At 35.1% G+C, this 24,495-nt stretch overlaps 3 protein-coding genes across 6 annotated transcripts; 2 read left to right on the top strand and 1 right to left on the bottom strand.

Moving 5' to 3' along the window:
- The first annotated feature begins 522 nt into the window (after nt 1-522).
- LOC112025296 (protein KINESIN LIGHT CHAIN-RELATED 1) lies at nt 523-5,073 on the top strand. Its single transcript, XM_024057945.2, has 3 exons — nt 523-1,497; nt 2,374-3,282; nt 4,589-5,073. Exons 1-3 carry the CDS (start codon nt 827-829, stop codon nt 4,818-4,820), a joined length of 1,812 nt encoding a protein of 603 aa, XP_023913713.1. The 5' UTR covers nt 523-826; the 3' UTR covers nt 4,821-5,073.
- Nucleotides 5,074-16,537: 11,464 nt separating this feature from the next.
- Nucleotides 16,538-19,575, top strand: LOC112012616 (bidirectional sugar transporter SWEET7). Of its 2 annotated transcripts, XM_024044992.2 has the most exons (5): nt 16,538-16,644; nt 16,834-16,870; nt 17,731-18,112; nt 18,664-18,783; nt 19,082-19,575. In XM_024044992.2, exons 1-5 carry the CDS (start codon nt 16,602-16,604, stop codon nt 19,268-19,270), a joined length of 771 nt encoding a protein of 256 aa, XP_023900760.1. In that variant the 5' UTR covers nt 16,538-16,601; the 3' UTR covers nt 19,271-19,575. The 2 variants fall into 2 exon arrangements, with proteins under 2 accessions (XP_023900760.1, XP_023900761.1); XM_024044993.2 differs by lacking the exon at nt 18,664-18,783.
- Nucleotides 19,576-19,788: 213 nt separating this feature from the next.
- On the bottom strand, nt 19,789-24,168 carry LOC112012615 (protein NLP7). 3 transcript variants are annotated; one of them, XM_065762031.1, is made up of 6 exons: nt 23,735-23,823; nt 23,209-23,309; nt 22,543-23,108; nt 22,297-22,344; nt 21,221-22,163; nt 19,789-21,072 (listed from the first exon to the last, which is right to left on the bottom strand). In XM_065762031.1, the coding sequence occupies exons 2-6, from the start codon at nt 23,282-23,284 to the stop codon at nt 19,937-19,939; spliced, it is 2,769 nt and encodes a 922-aa protein (XP_065618103.1). In that variant the 5' UTR covers nt 23,285-23,309; nt 23,735-23,823; the 3' UTR covers nt 19,789-19,936. The 3 variants fall into 3 exon arrangements, with proteins under 3 accessions (XP_065618103.1, XP_023900758.1, XP_023900759.1); XM_024044990.2 differs by lacking the exon at nt 23,209-23,309 and having other exon boundaries at nt 23,735-24,168; XM_024044991.2 differs by lacking the exon at nt 23,735-23,823 and having other exon boundaries at nt 23,213-23,309.
- Nucleotides 24,169-24,495: the final 327 nt, after the last annotated feature.

Below are 24,495 nucleotides of genomic sequence, written 5' to 3'. Positions count from 1 at the left end.
CATGTCCTTAGACACATACTAAGAAAGTATTGATTGAATCACACCTTTATTGGGAAGTGGAGTAGTAAAAAGAACAAGAGTTAATCAAAATAGGAATTTTTAAAAAAAAATTAAAACTGAGTTAATTATAATAAAAAGTAGCTTCATTGCATTAAGTTTTCCATTCTCAATAAACAAGACCCTAAATCCCAAACTAAAGCGTTATTTAAGTAATTTTTAAGTCTTAAATCTCAAATTTTAAGGTTAAGTGATTGCTAAAATCTCATGATATTTATGAGATTCCGAATTCAAAAACTCTTATCACGGGACTATATACATAAGAAAATAGTAAGATATTTTAAGAGAAGTTTACGTTTGAAAAAAAAAAAAAACCCAAATATGAAATATCTAAAGGAGAATCTTCCTTTTCTTTTGATAATCTAAAGGGGATTATAAATTTATAATTATTCAATTGAGTTGGAAGAAAGAAAATGTTAAAATATAATTAAGAGTAGGGAGTAAAATGACAAAAATGTCCTCAAAGACAACACTGAATCAGAAGCAGAATCAAACTGGAAACTGAAACCTCCATCACACTTGTGCCAGCCCAGCAGAGACATCTTATCTGCAAACTCACACTGCAATCAATCAATCAACTAAAATCCCAAACACACCAAGTTGAGTTTGGTACCAAGTTCTAATCACTCCATTAATCTCAACTTAACCCCCACACCTCTCTCTCTCTCTCTCTTGTATTTATCATTTTCTGTACCTTGAAATTCACAACTTTCACCTTTCCACTCTTTTTCTCTTATCCCAAATTCTCGATCCAAGGGGGAAAAAAAAAATGCCAGGCCTTGTCTCCATTAAAACTCCACCCGAAACTCCACCGCTCCGAATCTCCGTCTCCGAAACTCCGACCCATGCCCAGGCCCAAACTCCGACCCAACTAAGATCCGAACCCGTAAACTCTGTTTCGAATTCCAAACCCGCCTCTCCGCTTCCGAGACGACCGCCTTCGCCGTCTCCGTCTCGATCCAAATTCTCGCCGAGAAAACCGCCGCCCGATAACCCGAACTCCGAAGCGGCTCTCGACAACCCGGATCTCGGCCCGTTCCTCCTCAAGCTCGCGCGCGACACTATCGCCTCCGGCGAGGGACCGAACAAGGCTCTCGACTATGCGCTCCGGGCTTCGAAGTCGTTCGAGCGGTGCTCCGGTGGAGATGACGGCGAGCCGAGTCTGGACTTGGCGATGAGCCTTCACGTTTTGGCGGCGATCTACTCGAGTTTAGGGCGGTTCGAGGAGGCGATTCCGGTTCTGGAGCGGGCCATTCACGTTCCGGATCCTCCCAGAGGCGCCGATCACGCGCTCGCGGCGTTTTCCGGTCACATGCAACTCGGCGACACGTTTTCGATGCTTGGACAGGTGGATCGCTCAATTGCTTGCTATGAAGAAGGGCTTAAGATCCAGATCGAAGCCTTGGGCGACACCGATCCACGCGTCGGCGAAACTTGCAGGTTTGAATTTTCGTGCTTTTGATTTGCTAAATTTAGATCGGATTGCTATAGAGAAATGTGTTAGAATTTGAATCAATTCGATTGAGTGGCATTGCTGTTGTATTTGCCAATTTTGGTAGCTAATTTTTAGGAGATTGAAGCATAAACAATTTCTAATAAATTTGATATTGTTTTGCTTTGTTTTATTTGATATGTTGATGTGTGAAAAAAATGACTGTGCAATTAAAGGAAGGTGGGAATTTCTAATTTTGGTATGGTGGTTAATTTTTAGGATATTGAAGCATTGGAACTTGTTAATAAATTTTAAAAAACTGAATTTTGTTGGGTAATTATTAGAAAATAGAAGATCGGCTTCTCTATGATTAATTCCATGGAACTATTGAAAATTTTTGTTGCATGTGCACATGTCAATGTGGTACGAGAATTTTTGTTTTATTTTGATAATTGCAGAAAATAAATCCACTTGCGTCATTGTCCCAAATCCAAAAGACAGGGAGCGGGGTTGTGATGGGTTGACGATTAATGTAAAATTTTGTCACTTTATTATGAATGGACCACTTTTGTCTATTGAGGATCCATAGGCAATCTCAAAATCTTGGGATTAGGACTTGGTTGTTGTTAGTGACTTGTTAATAGGTGCAATAAAAAGAATGTGCAATTAAAGGCATGGAGTTATTTCAAAGAATTAAGGTAGATTTCCTTGTCAACTGTGGCTTTTTCAAAGTGCAAATCACATTTATGAGTTTGATTTTAGGTTTAAGTACTTACAAATTTTTAGTATATCTCATTATGTTTGTTAAAAATATTAGTTAATGACCTAATTCCTTTGGATTAGCGGATGAACTCACTTTTAGTTTGTTGATATTGAAAATGCAGGTACTTAGCTGAGGCCCATGTTCAAGCAATGCAGTTTGATAGAGCAGAAGAGTTGTGCAAGAAAACTCTTGAAATTCACCGTGCACACAGTGAGCCAGCATCGCTTGAGGAAGCATCTGACCGCCGGCTGATGGCTCTCATATGTGAGGCGAAGGGAGATTATGAATCAGCCCTTGAGCATCTTGTCCTTGCCAGCATGGCAATGATTGCAAATGCACAAGACACTGAGGTTGCAGCTATTGATGTCAGCATCGGCAATATTTACATGTCTCTCTGTCGTTATGACGAGGCTCTCTTTTCCTACCAGAAGGCACTTACTGTCTTCAAATCCTCAAAGGGTGACAACCACCCTTCGGTTGCCTGTGTCTTTGTACGCCTTGCTGACCTCTATCACAGGACTGGAAAGCTTCGTGACTCCAAGTCTTATTGTGAAAATGCCCTGAGGATATATGCGAAGCCCGTGCCTGGCACCACAGTTGAAGAGATTGCTGGTGGGTTGACTGAAATATCAGCCATTTATGAATCTGTGGATGAGCCTGAGGAAGCACTGAAGCTTTTGCAGAAGGCAATAAAAATGTTGGAGGATAAACCAGGACAGCAAAGCACGATTGCAGGAATTGAAGCACGAATGGGAGTGATGTTTTATGTGGTTGGGAGGTATGATGAAGCAAGGAACTCTTTTGAGAGTGCCATAACAAAACTTAGAGCAAGTGGGGAGAGGAAGTCTGCCTTCTTTGGCGTTGTATTGAACCAAATGGGATTGGCTTGTGTACAGTTGTTCAAGATAGACGAGGCAGCTGAATTGTTTGAAGAAGCAAGGGGCATTCTGGAACAGGAGTGTGGCCCATGCCATCAAGATACCCTTGGATTATATAGCAATCTTGCTGCTACCTATGATGCCATGGGGAGGTAATATATCATTTCAATTATTTTTCCTGCATTTTGGTGCCAGCTGCTGCCCCTTGTTCCCTAGGCCAAAAGTTGAGTTTCAAATTTTGGCTTGAACCCTGCCTTACAGGGTTCATCTCTATACAGCTGCAAAATTGTCCTTACAATTCAAAGGCTGTAATTAACATTAATAACATCATGGTAAGGATTGTGTTCTGCCACCTATGATGTCCAGAAGTGGTGATCCTGGATATTTGAGTAGCCCATATATCCAGAAAAACAAACATATTCCCTACTATAAAGTTATCATGTTGTCATGGCAGACTAGCTTTCTTGTGATGTACGGAACATAAAGAATTTTATTTTTATTTAATTTTAGAAGTCATTTGTATTAGTATTAGTATTGGCCCATTAGATTTTATTTCAAGTCTTGGCGAAATAAGTTATTAATATTTTGTTTAATTTCCTTGAGTCAAGGTTATTTTTGTTATTCAATAATTGGGCTTTTGGCCGAAGTCAATTAAGATTAGGTTTTAATAAAATTTCAGCTAGATGTTGATTAACATATTTTATATCCTGCCATGGAGCTTATTACAAGCAACAATTAGTGTAGATTCTTAGGTTTATTTTTATTTGTTCTTCTTGATTCTCAAACCCCATTTGAGAATTTGTTATCATTTTAGAGGAGTTGAACCCAGCATATAATCTTATTTCTTCCTGTGTTCTTACTTTTTGAGTTTAATTGCTGTTTTAACAGTTGGAGTAATTCAACAGTATATATATTCTTAAATCTTTATTGAGTTGTAGTTTACTTCTTATCTTCTTCTTTGTGTTTTTGGTGATTTGCTTCCTCATATCATTGGAGTGACTTCTGCATATGTCCAACCTTTGACCATTCTTTTTTATGCTATTAAGAGATTAATCTATTTAGACAGGGTGTTGCAGCTCAATCTCTGAGTGGATTCTCTTTGGTTCTGTTTTGTAATCACCTGTGCACTACATGCTTATAACTTCAGACTGAAACTTCATGATGAATCAGGTGTATTTGATTGATTGCCTCAATCATTGACGTCTGTTTTAGGTTAGACTTAGATCATTGTATATTCCACGATTTTATAGTCTGGCTCAGACTGGCCTGTGTATTCTTTTTCTTTTGTCAACTGCCATAATTTGATGCTCATGGTTGATGATTCATAACTAAGACATTCAACAGTAATATAATTTGTTATATTGTCTCAGCGCATCTGTTGATAACTTAAACCAAGAGTGCGAATATTTTCTCCTATGTGATCCTTCTATTTTAACATATTCTATCAATATATTTCAGAGTTGATGATGCAATTGAAATCTTGGAGTATGTTCTTAAATTAAGAGAAGAAAAGCTTGGAATTGCAAATCCGGACTTTGAAGATGAGAAGAGAAGGCTAGCCGAGCTCCTGAAAGAAGCAGGTAGGACCCGAGACAGAAAAGCGAAATCACTGGAAAATCTCATTGATCCCAGCTCAAAGAAGAAGAAAGAGGTGACAAAGAGGTGGCCTGGCTTGGGTTTTAGAATTTGAAAAGAAAAAAAAGATTGTGCTTCAATGTCATGCAACTCTCTTACACGTACACATTCTGTAGCATAGAAAATCATGTATAGGATTGAAGTTATAATTTGGCGAGGTTTTGTGTTTCTTGAGCTTTGAAATCCCCGATTATTTTGATATGTTAATTGCTTTTCGTTGAATGTCTTGTGAGCTTGTTGAAGTTGTTCACTAAAAGGAAATGCCCATTTGAGTGAATAAATTTTATATCCATGTTTGTTCCTCGTCATTTTTGCTTTATCTTTTGCTCAAACCTCTCTGGACAAATCTCAGTTTTCATTTTTCAATGGTTTTTTTCTTTCTTTGCTAACGATTTTTCAATGGGCTGTTCCTGATCTTCCTTCTTCAATCTTGATACTTCTAAGATCCATCTGCACATACAACATTATTTTTGGATCCAGTTTAGGATGATTAATTGACAGATTGGCTTTAACTAATTCATAACAATAAGGAAGAACTTCCAAGCTTGCCTACCCATATTAAACTTAATATTCAGGTAGCACTATTGTGATCACTAGTCAGCTCCTGCATTAGGTGGCACTTGCAAGTTTATTTGTTTAAAGATGAGATAAAAAATGACTTAAGTAAATAGGATAACTTATTTATTTAAAGTTAGTGTATTTGTTTAATGTCACTAAGAAGCAGCTGCTGTCTCATATTTGCTAGATGTGTACATGGAGCAAATTCATCACCCTCTTAAACGATGGTTACTCTATGTTAATAGGAGGTGAGAGAAAGAAGCGAAGTTATATCTTATTCTAAGTGGCTTACTAAACAACTTATCTACCGTGTATGTTTTGCAAATAGTACCTTCAAGTTCAAACCAGTAATATTAAAAATAAAAACAAAAAAGAAAGGAAAACAAAAAACTAATCAACAAGCGCAAAATATAAATAGCACTTTGAATTTTGATTTGAATGTATGCCTAACTCCACAAGCAACAATAAGAAAAAAAACTTTCGTGATAAAATTAAAGAAGGTACAATAGTAACAAAAGCTCTTTCATGAAATCCAAACCCCAAATATGAGCTCTCTCTCAATTATCAAATATCATATTAGAACTCCCTCTTTTTATTTTGATTGTGACCGGAAGATAAAACACAATCTTTTGTGCTACTCCAACAAAATGGCATTATTGCAATTGCACTCTTTCGTCTTACACACACAAACACACGTATTTTTACAAATCTTCAGTGCATGCAAAATTTCAAAATCTTGAGAGATCAACAACCGTTTCATCTATAAAATATTTAATTTTTTTTTAATTTTAAAATTATGTATAAAAGATTATTTTATTTTTATAGATTGAATAGAAAAAAAAAATCCAATTTACACTAAAACTAGTATTTTTATAGACAAATAATATATTTTAAAAGAAAAATGTTTACTCATATATGTCTTATTTTGATGTAATAATTGTAGTAGTTGGCATAGATACATCAAAGCACATATATTCATTAATTACCTCTATAAATTTATCCCAAAGGTTAATCCTTCAGAAACACTTTTTATTAGACAATAGGAGTATAAAATATCATATCTAAATATAGAATGTTCCAAATCTTAAATAATATTGGGTTGTGTTCTAACTCTCATTTGTAAAATATGAGAGAGAGAGAGAGAGCTCCATTGGATTTTTTATTTTATTTTATTTTATTATTTATTTATTTTATATACAAGATAAAATTCTACTCTAACATAATTTAAGTATATATATATGTGAAGCTCCCTCCTAGAGATTTGAACAACAGTTCTTACCCTCAAACCCCACAAATACTTCTATTTGTGGAGTGACCATCGCACTAAGGGTATATGGTGATAAGAAAGTGACATTTGAACCTTGGGGGTTCATATATTGTGGTGAGTTTCACTTTTAAAAAAAAGATATATAAACTTGGAAGAACTACATTAGATGAAGAATTTCAAATGGTAACATGTTAGGATTTTATTATAAACAAAAAATTTAGGATTTTATAAGAGAAGGAGCACAGCTAATATTTCATAAAATGAAAGAATTAAAATAAAAACCTGAACATAGTATTTCCGAAATTGGAAGAGCATGAAGAAAATTGAAGCAACGACTTCACATACATGCCTCAAATATAGAGTTGCATGCTTGACTCTAATATTTGTATATTTAATTAAGAATTTAATATATTGTGTAGGGTCTAGTGTGGTTCTATTCATTGTGAGAGCCTCGGTGTCTTGCTTGTTCAAAATGCACCTCCAACTCTGAGCATATCCCGTGCCTTAATTAAGAGTCCATCTTCCTTAGGTTGTGTAAACAGTCTCTAAACTCTCCACTTGGTTAAGTCATTTGGCACAACCATGATTTCTAAGCTCAATTTTTATATAGAGTATATAATTTGACATGCATAGAACATAGAGAGCACTAAGATTTTCTAAATATTGATTTAATAAAAAACTATTAATTAGTGTAAAATTAAGAAAAAATTACATGAAGTAATACTTAATCCTGACCCTATCTGCGTGTGCGTGTGTTGTGTATGGAGCAACCAAGCTGGTTTTGACTTTAATAAAACTGTTGGGACAAGAAAGTTTTAATTGAATCTAACAAAGGTCGGCTAGATTATCAAAAAGAAAAAATAAAGAAATAAAGAAAAACAAAGGTCGGCTAGAGCAAAGGGGTTTTATTCCAAAGTGCTACGTACGTGTGTGGACAGTGGTGTAGCGAAAGTGTAGATAGGAGGAAAAGAGGGAGATTGATGAGAAAGGAATGGAATGGGATCAAATCATTGGTGTCTCTCATCCTTGCCCTCTCCCCTTTTTGGGACAAGTGAGCTAGAGTAGGAATATTTTGCCAATTTGTAATGAGGTGAATCCGACGTTGATAAGATGAAGATGGAAGAGAAAAGTGAGAGATAATGGTGAATATAAGAGAGCCGAGTGTTTTAAGGAATAATATTCAAGTTGAGAAAAACCTATGTGAAGAGTGGGATAGGGCACCTTGTAGGGCAAATCATTTTTTACATCCCTAGCCAAAAGGAATGTATCCTCTCCTCTCCCCTCTTCTTTCACTCCTCTTCTTTCACGTATCTCCATCCAAAGATATCCTAAATCTATCTATATCCCATTAATAACTTACTAAACTTCAATTGGTTTTCCATTGATGTGCTTGGTATATTATATTTTTAGGTTTAATTATACATCTATACTCAACTTCTATTCAATATTTTAAAACAGTCCATGTCCTCTAAAATGTTCCTTTTAGTCCTTCTACTTTTAAGTTTGTGTCAACAACACCCATGTCATTAACTCTTGTTTCAATTTTGAGTTGAGGTTGTTAAACAAAATTTTGCCAATTTATAATGAGGTGAATCTGACATTGATAAGATGAAGATGGAAGAGAAAAGTGAGAGATAATGGTGAATATAAGAGGGCCGAGTGTTTTGAGAAATGATATTCAAGTTGAGAAAAACCCATGTGAAGAGTGGGACATGACACCTTATAGGGTAAATTATTTTTTTCATCCTTAGCCAAAAGGAATGTATCATCTCCTCTCTCCTCTTCCTTCACGTATCTCCATCCAAAGATATCCTAAATCTATCTATATCCCATTGATAACTTACTAAACTTCAATTGGTTTTCCATTGATATGCTTGGTATATTATATTTTTAGGTTTAATTATACATCTTTATTCAACTTCTATTCAATATTTTAAAACAGTTCACGTCCTTTAAAATGTTCCTTTTTGTCCTTCTACTTTTAAATTTGTGTCAAAAACACCCATGTCATTTACTCTTGTTTCAATTTTGAGTTGAGGTTGTTAAACAGAATTCTATGGATAATAGTGAAGGAGGGAAGGGATTAGTTATTCAAATAATTTGTTTCCTACTTTCACATCCGTTTGGAGACACAGTAATCAAAGCAAAAGTTAATGGGTATATACGGATCTTTTTGACACAAATTTAAGGACTAAGATGAAACATTTCAAAGGATAAGAACCATTTTAAACATAGGGCAAAGGTTATTGACTAAGTATATTAATTAAACCTATATTTTATCTTATAGTGTCCTTCCTCTTTCCACTTCAATTCATATTCTTCCATCATCTCTACCCCCTCTTTTGCAAAACCTCTGCACCTTAATTGTAGATAGTGTGTAGTCAATGTCATTAATCTTCATCTAGCTGGACCACCTTCGTAATTACATCATTTGTTTTTGTTTAGTTAATGAAAGTGTTCCTTTTCTAACAAAAACGAAAAAAAAAAACGTCATTTTCCTAAAGGGTATGACATCTATGTCGTCTGATAACCATATATTCAACATGGAGATTAATGGAATAAATAAAAAAAATCATTGTTCATTAGGGTCAAGCCGACAGTTCTAAGTCGTTACTCATTGGTTCAAACTTTCGACATCGATTTTCTTTCTCATCTCAAAATGGAGAAGCACAAGCCAAAACAGAACTGTTTTGCATTATGATTTATATCCACACAACTTTCCATGAAATAGGTCAGGTATTGGAGAGAAAAGTTTCCCCAATTCAGAAAAAAATAAGAAGATTGGCAAGAACACAGCACTTAGTCTTTAGTGTGTTTTAGCTTGAAACATTAAGACCAAACTGAGACAACAATAATGCACTATATAGCGGAGTTACTTTGTACCTTGACCTTTGTCCTTGCCTATACATGTTCTATATTTTCCAATTCTATGTTTGACAAAATAAAAGCACATGCGTCTAAATTCAGTACAGGCTACACATAAATGTCCCATCGTTCTCTTAATCTCAATAATCAATTTCAGTTGTGGAATTAAAGCAAAAGTCTCATCAGAATTTGATTCATCATAGAGCAAATTAATGTGATTCCTTAGGTAAGGTATATGTTCATGTACCTCGTTAGGCTTTTGTGTTTGATTTGAACAATTAATGCCTATAATTCGATAGGGACTGAATTCTTCTACCACTAGTTAGTGTCGACAGTGAATTGGGGGGGAGCCATAGTTGGTCTGCATGGGCAAGTACGCTAGGAACTGTTTAGTGTTAATGCATAGATGGACGGTGTTTGATTGTTTGGAATAATATCAAAAAATAGTGATTCTGGATATTATAATGGTGCATATATATGGATTATGGAATATCAAAAATAGAAGATTTGGGATGTTATAATGGTGACATGCACTTCTGAAAAGAAGAATTCCCAAGTAAAATGGGGAATCCCTCTTTAATTATCCAAAAATTAAACAAAGATTACAAAGATAGCTAGGTTCATATACTTTGAAAACAACAAATTACTGTTTGTGAAAATGATTAGTAAATGTCCAAGTCAGCCACCACTCCAAAAATTGTAATTAGCTAGGGTGGACAGGATTAAGATCTTGTAGTCAACAATTAGGGATCAAAAGCCAATTTTGCTCACAATGGTACTCATACAGCGCACACTAACAAGTTCCCCCAAAAAAAAAAAAAATTGGTTTTGATCTTATGGTGGGAAAACTTTTGACAAATTAATTACAGTAATTTATAAACAGATCTTCACTTTATGCTCCATAATAATGTTCGCAAAAATTCATATAAATGCACAAAAGTTTCAAAAATATTCACGAGAAGAAGATATGGTTATATATGATTGGGTTGAGATCTTCTGGAATTTTTAGAATAAATTCATCTTAAAGTTCACAAAATCCTATATATGTCTAATCGCTCTTTAATTATCCAAAAATTAAACAAAGATTACAAAGATAGCTAGGTTCATATACTTTGAAAACAACAAATTACTGTTTGTGAAAATGATTAGTAAATGTCCAAGTCAGCCACCACTCCAAAAATTGTAATTAGCTAGGGTGGACAGGATTAAGATCTTGTAGTCAACAATTAGGGATCAAAAGCCAATTTTGCTCACAATGGTACTCATACAGCGCACACTAACAAGTTCCCCCCAAAAAAAAAAAATTGGTTTTGATCTTATGGTGGGAAAACTTTTGACAAATTAATTACAGTAATTTATAAATGGATCTTCACTTTATGCTCCATAATAATGTTCGCAAAAATTCATATAAATGCACAAAAGTTTCAAAAATATTCACGAGAAGAAGATATGGTTATATATGATTAGGTTGAGATCTTCTGGAATTTTTAGAATAAATTCATCTTAAAGTTCACAAAATCCTATATATGTCTATTTTGAAATGACAAAATTAAATTTTGTCACGTAATTAGTTAAAAGATAATATTAATTAATCCAAAATCAATGAATAAGATTTTAAGAATTGAACGATATAATTACTCTAAGAACTCTAGGATTATAATCCACTATTACTAATTAGAGGAGAAAATACCTCAAATATACATGATTAATAAAATCAATGAATGTGACACATTGTGTACTGATTAAAGATAATGATATAGTCAAGTAAACAAACATAATTAGACAAGTTTTAATCAATCTATGTGGATCTATATAAGATCATTTTCCTTATTACAAGCAGGACACATTTTTTTATGCATGCGAAATAAAAGATTTCAAATATTATTTTTTGGTTAGAATCACGACTATAATGTCTTTGTTAGATTCTCTAGATGAATTACAGTTCTGAATAGAAACATAGTTTTGCGAATTATCCCTAAAACCAGAAGACATTTAAAGATTTTTGAACTCATTCGAGTGTTCAATGTGGTTATTGTCATTTAGCCAACAAACAAGATGAGACTTTACTACCATGGAACGGCTTTTTACAAAAAGATACGAAGGTCACGTTATCTATAAGATGCCGGATAAGCGAACCGACCATCTAACTATTTCTTGTTTTATTGCTTTCAGCCTCTTTAGGCCCTTAATTCCTTTCCAACACACTCGAAGTTCATGTAACAAGACAAAAAGAAGTTTATTTATTATTATGCCTCTCTATAGTCATTACAAATTTTACTATACCCGTCTTATGTGTCAACAAAATAAAAAAGTAATTATGAACTTTATTATATTGTTAATATGACATCAATTACATTAATATGAAGATAGTATGTAAATTTTTTTGTAATAAATTTATTAATAATTAAAAATATTATTCAAATTAAAAAGAAAAAAGAAAGAAGAAGTAACCTGCCTTTGAAAGAGTTTGGTTAGCATAATGTCAATTATCTAATTAATTAGTCTTTCTTCCAAGGAAATCAATACCGTACCGGAGGCTGTACCGGTTTGGTCAGCGGTACGATATATTTCGGATACCGGTCAATACCGGTGTACCATTTCGAGTTTACCGCTATTTTATATATATATATATATATATATATATGGGGGGGAGATAAAAGCTCAGAGCTGCTTAATGGGCCCGGGGCGCCCTGTTAAAGACTGTTATATTTCAGAGGAGCAATAGGTGGCTGGAACGGCCCATCTGAAGGCAGGAGGCCCAGAAGTAAAGGGGGAATGCTGTCCGAAGAGGTCACTGCTTGTCCGAGGACGTCTTACTCCTCGGCCACTAATAGCCTTGATCAAACGAACGTGCGGAGGGTCCGACTAATCTTCCTAACAATCCCAACGGTAATGATAGGTCCTGGGTGGATCTGGAGATGATCAGAACTAGAGAAAAATATCTAAAGGAAAAGCTGTTACCACCGCATTTAATGCTCTGCAACAGCTTTTCTGGCCGCATTTTTGTGGAGAAGACCCCTAAACAGTGCAACCTCAGCTACCGCCACTCACAAAGAACTAAAGTAGACACATGACGTGACATGCACTTGAGTAGATGCGTGGATGAAGAACATGTGGACAATGGAGATGGTAGGAAGGGATGCTATATAAAGAAGAAGGGTCCCTGATAATGGAGGACCAGAAAAAAGAGAGAGAAAGAGGGAGAAAAGCTCTACTGTAGCTCTGAATGTTGTAATCACTGTTCACTCAATAAAACACCTCTTCGGATATTCATTCATGGAGTTATCTGAGCATTAGTTCATGTTATCATCACTGCACATAACCTAGCCAACTGTTCTGTGCTTTATAACCAGCCTAGCTCTTTCGCCCACTCTCTACAAATTCATTGTTCTGAGTTCATTGGGCCTTTAACCCATATCCTTTGGGCTTGGGCTACAAAAACAGACCCTACAATATATATATTAGCAAAGATAATCTATAAATTATCTTTGAGATATATATATATATATATATATTAGCCGAAGTCTATATATATATATATATATATTAGCAAAGATAATCTATATCTTTGATATGAGTTATGGACAAACAGCCCCCACCTATTCATGTAACCAAACATAGTTAATAAAAAATAGATCAAATGGTGTAGAAGCACCTTTAAAACCCTTGAACCAATCTGTACCGTCCATTATTAGGTCAACCGCCTACAATACACTTTTGCATCCTCCTGTGTCTCATATTCTCAATGCCGCCTCTGTCTGAAGTCTATGGTTTTTACTTTCTCAACGCAACACAGCGTAGCTTCACAAGATTCGGCCTTGTTTTTCATTTTTCTCTCATACTCTCATTGCTGCCTCTGTCTGAAGTCTATGGTTTTCACTATTCGGCCTTGTTTTTCATTTTTCTCTCATACTCTCATTGCTGCCTCTATCTAAAGTCTATGGTTTTCACTCTTGCAACGCAGCACAGCTTAGCTTCACAAGATTCGGCCTTGTTTTTCATTTTTCTCATCTGGGTTTTCGAATGGGTAGCCATGTTTTTCATTTTTCTCATCTGGGTTTTCCGTTTTTGTTGTTTTCATTTACCGGCCGAAACAGCCGGATTGCGCCGGTATGGCCGGTTTTTGCCGGTACGGCCGGTACGTAGCCAGTACGATTGGTAATTTTTCCGGTACGAAACAGGGGTGTACCTGTACCGGAGCACTGGCCGATACGGTATATACCGGCCGTATCGGCCGGTACGGTACGGTATTGACTTCCCTGCTTTCTTCTCGTGTGGAAGATTTAAGCATTTTCATTTGGATACAAAAGTATGAGCCTTTCATAATTTAATTTTTATTTTTCTTGATAGAATGTAAAATAAAAAATAAAAAATTGTGAGATTAGGACAGAAAAACACGAAGAGATCATGATGATGCTTATGCATTTCCATGCATAAACTACTATTTTATGCAGTTTTTTATTTTATTTTATATATAGTGAGAGTTTTATATAAACCTCTTGCATGCTTATATATATAAAGAACTCAATCAAACAAATCTCCTTAATTTTTTGACAACCTGATATAATATCCAAAATGAAATGCTAGATGCATGCTCAACTCACATTCTAACCACTCAAAAAAACAAAAAAAAAAATTGAGTGTAAGATTGGTCTCAAAAAAACAAAAAAAAAAAACTCACATTCTAACCATGACAAACCTGTCCACTATCACGATGATCGCAATCAATGGAATCAGGCTCGTATCAACTCTCATTGGCAGTGTGCGAATCATGAAATAAGATCCCATAATCCCATTAGAGATATCATCAAAAGCCATGTAGGGATTGATCTGTACATGTTGTACATTTGTATCATAAGTGCAAACATTTGCACCATGCATGCATATGTGTCTTCTTTAGCTCATGTTTGATATCATAAGTGCAAACATTTGTATCAACTCACATTCTAACCACTCAAAAAAACAAAAAAAAAAAACTCACATTCTAACCATGACAAACCTGTCCACTATCACGATGATCGCAATCAATGGAATCAGGCTCGTATCAACTCTCATTGGCAGTGTGCGAATCATGAAATAAGATCCCATAATCCCATTAGAGATATCATCAAAAGCCATATAGGGATTGATCTGTACATGTTGTACATTTGTATCACAAGTGCAAACATTTGCACCATGCATGCATATGTGTCTTCTTTAGCTCATGTTTGATATATGAGCCATCCTTATTGACTTGAATAAAAACCCAATGTTGCCCATCACAAAAACACCATTCTCTTTGAGTTCTTAATTTCTCAGTGCAATAGAGGTGTATTTTGTCAATTTGTGTTCGTAAATCAAGAGGGGGCACCACAATTCTCAACATGGGCAGCTAATTAATTGACTCTTTGTCTCTGAAAACTGAATCCAAAAAATTTCACCTTTCATGGCTTTTTAGATAGGATCATATTTGAATTGAGGAAAAGTGACAAAAAAAAGTTATTTATCCAAGGATCATGCTAACAAGTGTTTTTAGGGCACTCATTAATAATCAATTTTAAGAAAGTTTTGATACCACTTTTATGGGAAATGAAAAAGCTGTCAAAATATTAACTACTTTTTTTTTTTTTCATTTCTCATAAAAACTTTTTTTAAATTTATTATTAACCAGTGCCCTAAGGACACTCGTTAGTATTTCCCTTTATATAAAGAGAAGCCACTTTTTGATACCTGTAACGTTAGGAGTACTGAGAATCTTGAAGGCAGTGCCAACTCTAGCTCTCTCTCTCTCTCTCTCTCACTATTTCTTTCGGTGAACATAGCGAAAATGCCAAGTATCTCCTCCTTTATTTAAGGACACTCGTTAGTATTTCCCTTTATATAAAAAGAAGCCACTTTCTGATACCTGTAACGTTAGGAGTACTGAGAATCTTGAAGGCAGTGCCAACTCTAGCTCTCTCTCTCTCTCTCACTATTTCTTTCAGTGAACATAGCGAAAATGCCAAGTATCTCCTCCTTCATTTAAAGCATTCCTTTCCATGTGTTGCTTTATGTTGCACAAGCCAATACATGTCATGCAAGTCACCCATGACCCATTCGTTTCTTGATACCCAAAAACAAAATTTATATATATATATAATAGTAGGGGGTTCAAAACAATTTTTTTAAAAAAATATTATATATCCCATAAATCAATTTTAAATAAATCATAAATTAAAAAAAGAAAAAAAGAAAGAAAGAAAGGGCCAAACCAAACCTAAGAGAGAAAAACATAGTCCCCTCCCATTGTCCCTCTTCACTCTCCAAACTCAAAGAAAAAAGGTAGCCACCCCACCCACAAACAATCTGCCGCCATCGACTTTCTCCTTCTATACATATGTACTATTAAGTTTTTGTAGCGTTTGACATAAAGTATTGAGTTATGAGTTTTGTCTTTTGCACTTTTGAGCCTTTGACCAAAGTGTGTGAGTGGTTGTTACTATGTGGGTGGGTCATTACCTTAAATGAATAGTTGTAAAGAAAATATAAAATAATTTATCAAAATGTCTTGCAAATTCATAAAAAATTGGTAGAGTAAAAAAAAATAAACTAACAAACTAAAGTATTCTAAGTAATAATAATTGAAGTACACTTACAACAATAATTAATATGCTATTGCATTAGAAAAAAATATGTCAAATAAATTTATAATATTTTTTTAATAAATTTTGTATAATTTATGTTTTTTATTGATCGACGAAAATCCTAAAATCAACATTGCCTCTATGACTCTATACTCTATAGTATAGGCTTATGAGTGATGTTAAGACTTGAAAAAGACACAATACTTTCTATAATTATTGACATATTTTTATTTAAATAAAATAACATCAATTTTATCTAAGTTTAACATAACTTTTATTATTAGTTAATTATAAGTAATCATTTAAACTAAGTTCACAGTTAACATTACTTTTATTACGCATGCAACAAGTTACTTCAAAGATGGTAAAAAAATATGAGGCTTATATGAGACACACCCCCACCGAACAACCGCCATCTTAGTTTCTTACCCCTACGTGAATATAAATATATAGCATTCTATCTACGTTCGTCTCTCTTCAACTTGTCTCTGAAAATAAACTTTTTCTTCAGCTCTCTCTTTCTCATTCTTCTTCAGCTATAGCCATGGTTTCTGCAGATACTGCTCGAACAATCCTTGGTGTTCTAGGTGAGTTTTAGTTTAGTTTGATTTCTAAGAAAAAGATATGTTTTAGCTTTCTTTTTTCCCCCATCAAAGTTTTTGAGTACTTTAAGCTTGGTTGATTATTACTATTTAGAACTCATTTCCCATTTCTTGTTCAAGCTGCAGCTAGCTTGATCTGAAACTGATCATGTGGTTTCTATTGCTTGTTTTCAGGAAACATTATCTCACTCTGTGTGTTCCTATCCCCAGTGTAAGCTAACCTCGATCATATCTACTAGTACTAGTAGCATTGATTTGATTTTGGTACTCCGTATATTTTTCAACATGACAAAAACTTTTGGAGAAAAAGGAAATAGAAGACGAAAAAGGAAAACTTTTCCCACCACTATCACTTTTTAATCGACATCTTCTTAAATTTTTTTTTTTTCCACTAACAATAATTGTCTGTTTAGATTGAGAGGGAGAAGGGAAAGTGGAGTAAAATATAGTAGATTTAGTCTAATATTAACCTATTTTCAATTAACTTTACTCTGCTTCCCTTCATTTCTCTTCTTTCTTCTCTCAATCCAAACAGACCTTAAGTAATCAATAAGGTAGATGAAATAGGATTACCTTTGTTTTATGATTAAGATTTTATTTCTTAGATTTAAGTATGTACAATATCATGATATTTAATTTTATTTATTTATGAGAATGATATTTAAAATTTTAGTTGATACTATTATATTAAGTAAACCTTTAAATTTTTAATATTTTATTTGAATTATAGAACATATCTATTTCAAATATAAGAGAATTATTTTCAAAATTAGAGTGTGAGTTAAAATATTCTTGAAGACATTAATTATTGTATTATTTTCTTCCTCTCTCTTTTCAATGAATCCAACTGGAACATTTTTTATTTATTTATTAAGAATAATTTGATTTGGATATAAAGATTGAAGGGCATTTGGCTCCACTAGTAGTTAAAAATAATTAAAAGGGTTACCTTTTTCTCGATAAATAAATTTTAAAAAAGGGTTACCTAATTGGGAAAATTCATTAGTATCATTACTAATAACCAAACTAAAATTGTTTTATTTTTTTATTTTTGAATGACATTTTATCCAGGCCAACTTTTGTTCAAATATGGAAGAAAAAGGCCGTGGAGCAGTACTCACCAGTACCATATCTTGCAACCCTAGTGAACTGCATGATGTGGGCCTTGTATGGGCTGCCCATTGTGCACCCTAATAGCTTACTAGTCTTGACCATTAATGGGGCAGGCACTGGTATCGAGATAGTGTACATAATCATCTTCTTAATCTACACTGCTGAGAGACAAAAGAGGCTCAGAGTTTTGATTGTGCTGCTTATTGAAGCCACATTCATTACCGTTCTCACAGTTTTAGTTCTAACTGTATCCGGTTCTTTCAAGGAGCGGAGTATGATTGTCGGCATCATGTGCATTATGTTCAACATCATGATGTATGCTTCACCACTGGCTGTTATGGTTAGTCTCTAGTCTCTACTACTATTACCATGAAAATATATATATATATATATATGGTGTTAATTTTGGTATATTCTATTTTTTTTTTTATATCCCCAATTTGATCTCATCAAATTTACAAATTAACTTGTACATATTTTGCAATCCAATTTAGAGGAATATCCTCTAACGTCTTATGGGCGAGGAGTTATATATAAAACAATTTATGTATATTATTTAAATAAGTTACATGACTATTAAATAAATCATATGATTAAAAGTATACGTAAATTGTCTTATCAATCATCATGTGTTGATTTGAAAGAATTTTCCTCCAAATTGATTTGAAGGTAAACTTTTTTCAACATATATTACATGTTAGACTTTGCAATAAAAAAGAACTAACATTTGAATTTTCATCTCTTAGTTGTAAAAATAAAAAGAAGCTAAGCTTATCATTTATTCTTCTTCTTCTATATATATATATATTTTTTAATGAATTTATCTTTGTAACTTATTTAGCTAAGGGTGATTTTTTCTTTTTCCAAAAAAAAAAAAAAAAAAAGGTGCAGAAATTGGTTCTTGCCACAAAAAGTGTGGAGTATATGCCCTTTTTCCTCTCCCTTGCTTGCTTTGCCAATGGTGTTATCTGGCTTGCTTATGGTCTTATCCGATTTGACCCCTTTATTGTTGTAATTCACATATTCCTCTCTCTCTCTCTCTCTCTCTCTCTCAAATTTAACCATATCATTACATACATGAAAAATAATGATTTCCATATGAAATTCAATTTCATATATAATTTATATTTAATATAACCATTTTTATTTTTAAAGTGTATTTAATGTCATTATTTAAAGTTTTAAATGACATGACACAATGCATGCATACCTTTAATTACAATAAACAAAATCCTAATCATCATTCGTACTCTCTTCATTTCCTTTGAAATATTGGTCTCATATAAACGGGACCGTGGGTTTGTCTCAGGTACCAAATGGGATAGGAACATTGTTTGGTCTGGCCCAGCTGATTCTCTATGCCTTATTCTACAAATCAACAAAAAGACAGATTGCAGAAAGGAAAAGCAAAGGAGAGGTGGACTTGTCTGGGGTGATGGTGGTAGATGGAGAGGACTCTAGGAAGGTAGGCAGTGCACCTCAGAATGGTCGCCCATGAGAGATTCTCCCATCACCAACTATTGTTGGATTGGATGAAATGACCCCAGAAATATAAGCCTAGCTATTCCCACAATAATATCAAACTAAAAAAAAAAATGTAGTTTTATTTCTATGTTCAGTGTTCACTATCATGTAGTTCACGTGTTACAATGAGTGGCATGTCAACCAACTATCATACTTCCTTACAAGCTAATCTTATTTTGTTATTTTCCCTTTGATTTCTTTTTTTTTTTTTTCTTTTTTTTGAGCAATTAATATTTAAGGTTCCAACTTGGAGGAATATTAGTTTTATGATTTCAGATCTTACCCTACTTTCAAGCACATACAGTTTTAGATGCTTTGAGTTTTGACTTGTATGTTAATTTTACAAGTTCCAATGCGAAGAATCTTTACGTATGTTGAGGTGGTTTCATGGCAGAATAGTCTTTAGAGGTAAACTTTGTACATATTATGAGGGTTCCTACTTCCTAGTTGTGACTATCAGTACATATATGAAAAGAAATGATTCTCAGCCACTAGCACAATTTTCCACTTCTTTAATTGATGGAAAATTTCTTACAACTTTAGCATACTCAAAACCAATATCTACAACTAACCCAGCATCCTATCACTACAAGAATGGGGCTTTAAACTTGACTAATATGTACAATCTAATCCTCACTCCTCAATCCCCAGAGCTCTCCCAGGAGCTACCCAGATTGGGCATTACATCTTGAACCAAAAGCCTGATCATATTGCTGCCTGCTGATCTTGAAATATCCATGCACTCCTGCAGGTCAGCATCACAGGCTATCAATATCCACTCATGATCATCATCCAGATACTTGATTTCAAATGTACCCACCTCCAATTTCAACCTTTTCGCCGCTTCTTCTTTCAATTCCAACATACCGGAATTCAAAGAGATCCGAAACCTGATAATATCATCTCCATATGTTGCCTTTATTATCACACTCTTCATCTCATTTCTAGCTGTAACATGAGATATTTTGTGAACAAGAGAAGGAATAGGTTGGTTGGAAGCCAGACTGGGACATGGAGGGTTTGTCGAACAAAATTCTGGGACCTGCTCATCCACCATAGCATCTGCTACTGAAGGACACAAATTTCTCAAGTCTTTTGAACTTCCAGAATCCTCAATCAGAATTCCTCCAAATAATTCTTGAGGTTCTGTCATCAAAAAAGCATCAGGTATTGAGTTCGTAGGTGATATATTTGGCGCTGCTGTGAGTTGATATGGCGATTCAGGGGAGCCCTCCACATTAACACATTGCTCATTGATGGCAGAAACATATGGATGCCCCACCAGTGTGCTTTCATTTGGGGGACTACCCTGGCATGAATCTTGGGAATTGGGAGTCCCAGCACTCTCTTCACATGAACGGCTCCTCGTTTTGGAACTGTTTGAGCTTTTACCATGCTCTGGTGGAGATCTACTTTGATCATGAATAACTTTCTGTGGACTCAACATTCTTCCTCTAAGCAATTGATCACCAATTGCTGCCTGTTCATCAAGCATTTTAAAAGTGGATGATCCATTCTTTTCCTGAGGTTCAGAGACTTTAAAGCTTGGTGATGTTTGTTTATTGGACCTGTTCAAACTGGAAGGATGAGAGCCAACAGATACAGGTATTTGACTTGTGGTGAGAGAACCTAAACCAAATGTTCCTTCAGCACATTGAACAGAATCTATTACACGCTGTAGCTTAGATAGGGAACGGTTGACCTTGTTGATCTTGCGAGATGGCCATCGGGAGATTCCATGCTGCCTACAAATGCGCTTCATTGTAGTCGGGCAAACTGCAAAGCAAGAATATTTCTAAGAACAATACATTTTAATTGCTATTACAGACCTATAATCCAATTTTTATGCATAACAAAATCAGCATAACCTGAATCATATTAGAAAAATTGCAAGCAACAATTTTTTAGCGTAGAGTATACATACCACCAAGGCTCTTTGCAGCTTCTTTAAGACTCCCAGAAAAATATTGTTGGAGAACCTCTAGACTAATTGATTTCTCAGATTTTCTGCGTCTCCTCTCTGAAATCTTTTTCATGTCTTCATTCTCTAAAGAAGAAAATTGATCAAGTCTTCCACCCGCATTGCTAGCAACAATCCCTTTATTATTCATGTCATTTAAGTGAACCCTTAACTGCTGTTTTGATGAATCTAGCTGCACCATATCTTCCACAATGTGCAAGCTGTCAGGACCAGGTGGTGATTTCATAGATTGGGTTATTCGTACAGATTCAAGTCTTGAATCCACTATCCCATCTGTAGAAACTTGAATAATTTCGACAGATACTTCCCCTTCAAGTTCAATACCAGAAGCAATCTTAAGACTCTGGAAATGCTGCTTCATCATTTCCAATAGGGAGCCCAATAAAATCTGTTGTTCATACAAGTCTGTGGTGCTAGGGGGCAGAAAAAATTCTAGAATGTAATCATCATCTCCAGTATGAGTGCTCCGTAAGCAGATTGCAAAACAGCTGGTTAACCCAAACATACGTGCGTAGTGTACTAAGGGGTACTCAGTTTTGCAGAATTGGGTAATGTTTTCGCAGAAGCATGAGTTATGGGATAAAAACGCTCTCCCAGCAACCCCCTGGCCCTTTTGTAAGTGATGCTCAATGCAGGCCTCCCGGAAACCACACATGTGAGGGTCTACAACATAGACTGCCACATCAGTTGTAGACATGCAGACTTGTCCCATGCAACTACCATTTAAGCTAGCACAGCTCTTCTTCAGAGCACCACCATGGGCCAGAACACTGTGATTCTCACATGGAACCCAGGTCTGAGCCAAAGGCAATTTGTGTGCTTCACACACTACTGCCAATATTTCTAAAATTTCGGCTAGTGCATTCTGGCGACCTTCATTGTAAATCTGGTTTAATAGGATTGCCAAATATAGATATATATCAGTGAGAAAAGGAAACAGAATGAAATAAGAACATCATATTTTATTTTTTTGTTCTCCAAAATATACAAATTTGACATGCATGATACTTGCAGATCACCTGTGTGTTTGGATGATCCAATATCTCAGAACTTCTCAGATTGACTGCCTGCAGAAGAATTGAAATTATGTGACTGATGAATCTTGAAATGTTTGAAGTTCCAATATTTTGCAAGGTGAACAGTCTAATAGGCAAAATAACATTTTCCAAAAGAATCTCATATACATTAGAATCATCATCTAGCAATCACAAAGAAGAAAATAGTATGAAATCTGGCATGAACAAGAAGGGGAAAAGAGACCCAACCTCTAGTGCTTTGCACACTTTATCAACCTCAGGTGCATAGTTGATCTTTGATGAGTTCATGATGAGCTCAACTACACCAACACAGGACTGGCCAGAAGGCTCAAACACAGGCAATGCCAAGCTTCCCTGAACATTAAAGCACTGGGCATGAACACGACGTGGATACTCTTTGCAGGAGTAATACTGCACATTTGGAGTCCATTCCGGAAACTTTTGCCGGAACACACGGCCAGGAAGCCCAAGCGCTCCGTCTTCACTGACAGCAAATTTATACCTTACAGAGGCCGCCCTAAACTGATGAAGTCCATTGCCAAGTGTACCAATAAGAAAAGGTTGCCCTGAAGTTGTGAGCACATACCGACTTCCATCCTTTACAGGTGCCCAAATCTGAGCTAGAACATTTTGTTCTGTCATATCTTTGAAGTGCCGAAGAGCTTGCATCATCCTCTCCTTGGATACAAAATACCCATCTGGGTTATCCAGGGGCAACTGTCCTACAAGTGGAGATGGAAACATCATGATATCATCTTTCTCCATTGGCTTTTCAGTCTCTAAATAGGGAGTACCTTCACAATAAAACTTCAAAGTCAGAACTCACATGAGTAAACCTCTTTAATTTACACAGAAACTGCAAAACAATTGAGTTTTCTTCAATATGCAAGTTACCAACCCATCCGGTAGTTTCATTTGATTTTCCTTCTATTGGTAAATTATCAACGCACCAAGTGAATCTTGAATCCATGACCTCACCCTCCACCCCATTCTTTCTGAAGCAAGAAAGTGCTATCTGAGCTAGAACTTATTATCAACTATTGCATTTTTATAATTGAACAATACAAACCAATTTAATCCAATCTATTCAAAACAATTGCAGAGGATTACAAAGCCTCTAAGTTAAATCCCCCGGGTGGCCGAGCAGATCATCAAACATCATCCAATTCACTAATTCAGATTAATATACAATTTGTTCAAAAAATAACTTTTCCACGTATTCAACAAATACCCAAATCTGAAAATTGAAGTTAAAAGTAACACTAACACACAACCACACACAAAGAACGAAACTTTTACACACCCAAATCTGAAAATTGAAGCTAAAACTAAAAAAAAAGCAACACCCACATCATAACTTTTCAAGCACAACATCTCCCTTTATAAATAACCAAACAAAAAGGCAAAATCAGAAACTCACAGGAGAGCTCCAGGGGAGCTGAGCTGGGTTGCGCTAAGTCTTCGTTTTCATCAGCCAAAGCCCAGAGAGAAGAGTAGTTATGGTAAGAGTTCGAGATTAAGAACGGTGACATGGGCTGGAGCTGGTCGTTAGTGTTATCGTTAATGTCGTTGAAGAAGGAGATTTGATCCAACGGCCAGGAACCAATATCAAGATCTTCGAAGTCCATGAACGGTTCTCTGTTTTGGTGATCCGTTGACTTTTGAGTAGCTGAGAAGGCCGAGTTCTTCTCTTCCTCCGGTTCGGCCATTTTGGTTTCCTTTACTCTCCAACTGTAACTGTCGTTGGTGTTTTTGTATATGTATATGTATATGTATTTGTATTTGTGTTTGTGTTTGTGTTTTGTTTGTACTTTGCCTCTTTATTAAAAACTGGGATTGTTTCTCAGAAAGGACACACCGTTGAGAAAGTTGCTGAACGTTAGAAAAAGATTGGTTACTTATGTAATGATTGTGATCCACATAGAATGTGTAAGAATGTTTCTCAAAAAACAAAAGAATGTGTAAGAATATCCACTTACAGTAAGATTACTGATTTGGTTGGCTGTGAGTGAGAAAACTGACGGTGTATAAATGTTAGCTAGTACTTATGAAATTTATTTCTAAAAATGTTAAATGTTAGCAAGTACTTATGAAATTTATTTCTAAAAATGTTGAATACGTACCATTATTATTTTTGTGTGTGGAGGGAATATATGTACCATTATTGATCCACTTATTTAC

This window comes from Quercus suber, unplaced genomic scaffold (assembly GCF_002906115.3).
Source record: "Quercus suber isolate HL8 unplaced genomic scaffold, Cork oak 2.0 scaffold_439, whole genome shotgun sequence".
Classification (NCBI taxonomy): domain Eukaryota; kingdom Viridiplantae; phylum Streptophyta; class Magnoliopsida; order Fagales; family Fagaceae; genus Quercus; species Quercus suber.
This window is presented reverse-complemented; position numbering and strand designations above follow the sequence as displayed.

What these genes read in the sequence shown, in the direction of transcription:
- LOC112025296 (XM_024057945.2), top strand. Translation starts at nt 827, where the DNA reads ATGCCAGGCCTTGTCTCCATTAAAACTCCACCCGAAACTCCACCGCTC. An exon ending in CGCGTCGGCGAAACTTGCAG is followed by an intron (nt 1,498 to 2,373) that starts GTTTGAATTTTC and finishes TTGAAAATGCAG; the next exon opens with GTACTTAGCTGAGGCCCATG. An exon ending in ACCTATGATGCCATGGGGAG is followed by an intron (nt 3,283 to 4,588) that starts GTAATATATCAT and finishes AATATATTTCAG; the next exon opens with AGTTGATGATGCAATTGAAA.
- LOC112012616 (XM_024044992.2), top strand. Translation starts at nt 16,602, where the DNA reads ATGGTTTCTGCAGATACTGCTCGAACAATCCTTGGTGTTCTAG. An exon ending in CTTCACCACTGGCTGTTATG is followed by an intron (nt 18,113 to 18,663) that starts GTTAGTCTCTAG and finishes AAAAAGGTGCAG; the next exon opens with AAATTGGTTCTTGCCACAAA. An exon ending in GATTTGACCCCTTTATTGTT is followed by an intron (nt 18,784 to 19,081) that starts GTAATTCACATA and finishes GGTTTGTCTCAG; the next exon opens with GTACCAAATGGGATAGGAAC.
- LOC112012615 (XM_024044990.2), bottom strand. Translation starts at nt 24,023, where the DNA reads ATGGCCGAACCGGAGGAAGAGAAGAACTCGGCCTTCTCAGCTACTCAA. An exon ending in AGCTCCCCTGGAGCTCTCCT is followed by an intron (nt 23,109 to 23,734) that starts GTGAGTTTCTGA and finishes TTTATTGTGAAG; the next exon opens with GTACTCCCTATTTAGAGACT. An exon ending in AAGTGTGCAAAGCACTAGAG is followed by an intron (nt 22,345 to 22,542) that starts GTTGGGTCTCTT and finishes ATTCTTCTGCAG; the next exon opens with GCAGTCAATCTGAGAAGTTC.